Raw genomic sequence first — 3,256 nt, 5'->3', positions numbered from 1 at the left:
TGTGTGTGAGAGAGAGAGAGAGAGAGAGAGAGAGAGAGAGAGAGAGAGGAAATAAATTGCTCATAGTTGCTTAGCAGGAAAAGCGGAACTGGAATCAGAGTTCAAGAAATCTTACTTACAGAGACCAAGCTTTCAACTATTCTATCTCTGAGAATTCTTCTCACTAAATGAATGAAGAGAATCTCACTACCCAGTTCCTCGATCAATATCACTAAAGTCATTTAGAAGGAAGTTCAAGGTTCTAAAAAGCAGTCAATCACTGAAAGAAAATCTGGGGTCAAAAGATCTAAGATCGAATGTTCTAAACGATGTGACTTTCTACTCCCTACCCTCTTCTTTCCCCTACTATACACGCTGTGACAGCAGCTCCTCCACGGTAGCATCACTTCCATCTCAATGTCCTTGTTACCTTTAACCTAACCATTGTAATAGCCTCCGAACTGGTGCTGACTTGTTCTTCTAAAACAATAGTGATGAGGCAACTCCTTAAAGAAAACATTAAAGCCTGACATAGGGGCTCCTGAGTATAACGCAGAACCCAGAACACTGAGGTCAGCCTGTGATGGTCAGTTAGCTTTGGTCACCTTGGGCTATAAACGACACCTTGTCTTTGAAAAGTAACAACAAAAGACCAAAAAAGGGAGCTGGAGAGATGGCTCAGGAGTTAAGATGGAGAGTTTGATTCCCAGCACTGACACAGTGGCTAAAAACCATCTGTTACTCCAGTTCCAGGAGATCCAACCCCTCTTCTGGCCTCAAAGGACACCAGACACATACATGGTACACGAATGACCCCCCAATTTTTTAATATTATTTTTTAAAATAGAGGAAATTAATTAGCACACAGCTGCCTATAGAGACTCCAATCCTTACATTCTATTTAACCCATCAGTATCTAGCACCATCCCAGTTTTCCTTCCCACATCCCCTACTAGCCACAATATGCACTGTACACATGTGGTAATCAGGCCGGACTTTTTCAAATACGCAGTACGCCTTTCTACTGGCACAGTACGCCTTTCCACTGGCTCCTTTGCTCATTCTTTACTATCCAGCAACGCTGTTGACTCTCGCCGTCGTGATGAACAAAAATTCTACTTCCTCAGGACCCATTTGAATTACCAGCTTCTTATCCCCTACCATGAATGCAGCCTCTCATCAAAATTTCTAATGCGGACTGCGATTCCTTCAGTGCAATTTTCTGGCTCATACTCCAGTTACTCTTGTACACAGGAGGGGAAGGGTCTTGATTTTTGCTCACTGCTGTATAACCAGCATCCTGAAGAGTGAGGGCCTTGTACCGAGCAAAAGCCTGACATCCCCTGCCAAAGGTCTCTACTTACACAGTCCTGAGCAAACACAAAGGAAATAAATCCCACAGAGCAACTAATACATAGAAAGAAATGAACAATAAACAAAACTTAATAACAAAATCTGTCAGATGAGGACCACAATTTTCTCAAAATTTTACCACCTAAAGATGATTCTCTTCAATACCCTGGAAGCCAAGAGTTAACGACCATTTTGCTTGACAGCAGGAAACAGTTTTAAAATTTCATATCTATCTTCTATGAGTCAGCAAAAGGATAAAAAAGGCCACTCCAGCTGCTACAATTTTGACAGGATCAGTATATACTTGCCAGGAATTTCACAGGCAACGCGGAACAAAGATGTCTGCTTTCCCTAACTTTTAAAGGAACTTAATATAGCTTGCAGAACTAATCAAAACAGAAACTGAAAGTTAAAACGTCCACAGCAGTTACAGCAGCATTAGTTAGCATTTCTAACGCCTGAAAGGTTGTTTTTTTTTTTAAATAAACACAATCGCACACCTTTAACTTCACAAGACATTTGGCCTTCAACGGAACACGAAAATACCGTGCTTTCAACTTGTTTTTTTGGTTTTGGTCAAAAGGGACCAGCATAGTACAGCTCTTCTGAGAATCACTGTACATTCCAGTTCCTACATAACCAGATGGCAGGCAACTTATCCGGCACAGCTGAAACTGCCTTCGCGCTTTTTTAAAGACAATAACGTACAGCACAGAATGTCTCCCAACAAACTCACTCAACAGTGGCTGGTGGCTTTTTATTCAAACAGCACATTTCACATTGGAAAAAAAAAAGCGTCACATTTAGCTTGAAAAGATGAACGCAGAGCTGGTGAAACTGGTGACCCCCTAACCTTATCCAGGTTAAAGGTCGGATCCCTCCCCACCGCCTGCCCCAAGCACAAACCCCAGTTCTCGCTTCCTCAGGGAGCCGGGACTAGCGGTGACTCAGCGGTAGGACAAGGGCGCCGGAACCGCTCCAGTCCAGCCTGGGGAACCCCGCCTGACGCCTCGGGAACTAGATTCCCCGGGTCCCGCCAGACTTGGGTTCCCGGAGCGCCCCATGACACTGCAGAACCCAGGCCGCGGCCCGGGCCCCGGGCCCGCCCACCCAACTCTAGACCCTGCTGCTTCCCGCCGGACAAACCTGTCGTACTCGGACCGAGTGAGGAACATGGCGAGGACCAGAGGAGGCAGCGGTGGGTACGCGGGGTTTTCAAGGGCCACACGACTCCAAGTAGCACCCTAGTCAACCACACCGCCACAGCACCAAGGAGCCTGCTCCCGTCTGCGCGTGCGCACGCGACCTTTATGGCCCGCCTCCCGGGCCTCCCTTCTATTGGCTGATCGAGATTCTCGCCGCGGTGATTTGACCGACGCGCTTCCTCGATGGACCTGAGTTAACACAGGGAGGGCGGGACCAAGGCGCCCTTCCGCTTTCCATCTCGGGTGGTTGCTAAGGGCGCTGGGACTCGAGGCAAGTGGTGAGAGTGAACCTCCGAGGTGAGCCCGGCGCCAGATGGGCAGCTGCGAGGCTCGGATTGATAGTGGGTTGGCGGGATCGTGACGGAAGTCCCGCCAGCTCTTCCTCCTTGCGCTCGCAGACCCAGCTCCTCGCGGTCTTCCCGGCTCTGTGGCAACCGGAACCGGCTTTGCTGAGGACTTTGACTTGAGCAGAGAGATGTGTGTGCCTCCGTACGGAGTCTGCATCAGCGCGCCCGGCGCTTCTGCCAGCCTGGCTTGTTGTTGAAAAATGTTTTAAAAGTTGATAGGTTCTGGTCTTCATGAAAGTTTTTCAAATTCGTACATGGGTAAGGTTATTTTACCAGGTTCTCCTTGGATTCGCACACATCCCACCACACCCTAGCTATCCAAGTTTCAGATCGAAAGATTCAGAACTCAAGACCCGAGATTTAGGTTAGTCA

At 47.8% G+C, this 3,256-nt stretch overlaps 1 protein-coding gene across 2 annotated transcripts in view; it reads right to left on the bottom strand.

The window, feature by feature from the left end:
• Psma5 (proteasome subunit alpha 5) overlaps positions 1 to 2,636 on the bottom strand; it is a 31,718-nt gene extending 29,082 nt beyond the window's left edge. Inside the window, exon 1 of one of the 2 annotated variants that reach the window (XM_005367887.3) lies at positions 2,479 to 2,636. In XM_005367887.3, coding sequence (XP_005367944.1) covers positions 2,479 to 2,507 — 29 coding nt within the window. In that variant the 5' untranslated portion in view covers positions 2,508 to 2,636. Of the gene's footprint in view, positions 1 to 2,238; positions 2,262 to 2,478 lie in introns of those variants that run through there. The other variant, XM_026789650.1, reaches the window with a different exon arrangement.
• Between the last annotated feature and the right edge of the window lie 620 nt (positions 2,637 to 3,256).

The sequence above is a fragment of the Microtus ochrogaster genome, unplaced genomic scaffold, assembly GCF_000317375.1.
Source record: "Microtus ochrogaster isolate Prairie Vole_2 unplaced genomic scaffold, MicOch1.0 UNK25, whole genome shotgun sequence".
Taxonomy (NCBI): Eukaryota; Metazoa; Chordata; class Mammalia; order Rodentia; family Cricetidae; genus Microtus; species Microtus ochrogaster.
The sequence above is the reverse complement of the archived record's forward strand: the minus strand, read 5'-3'. Positions and strand labels throughout refer to the sequence as shown.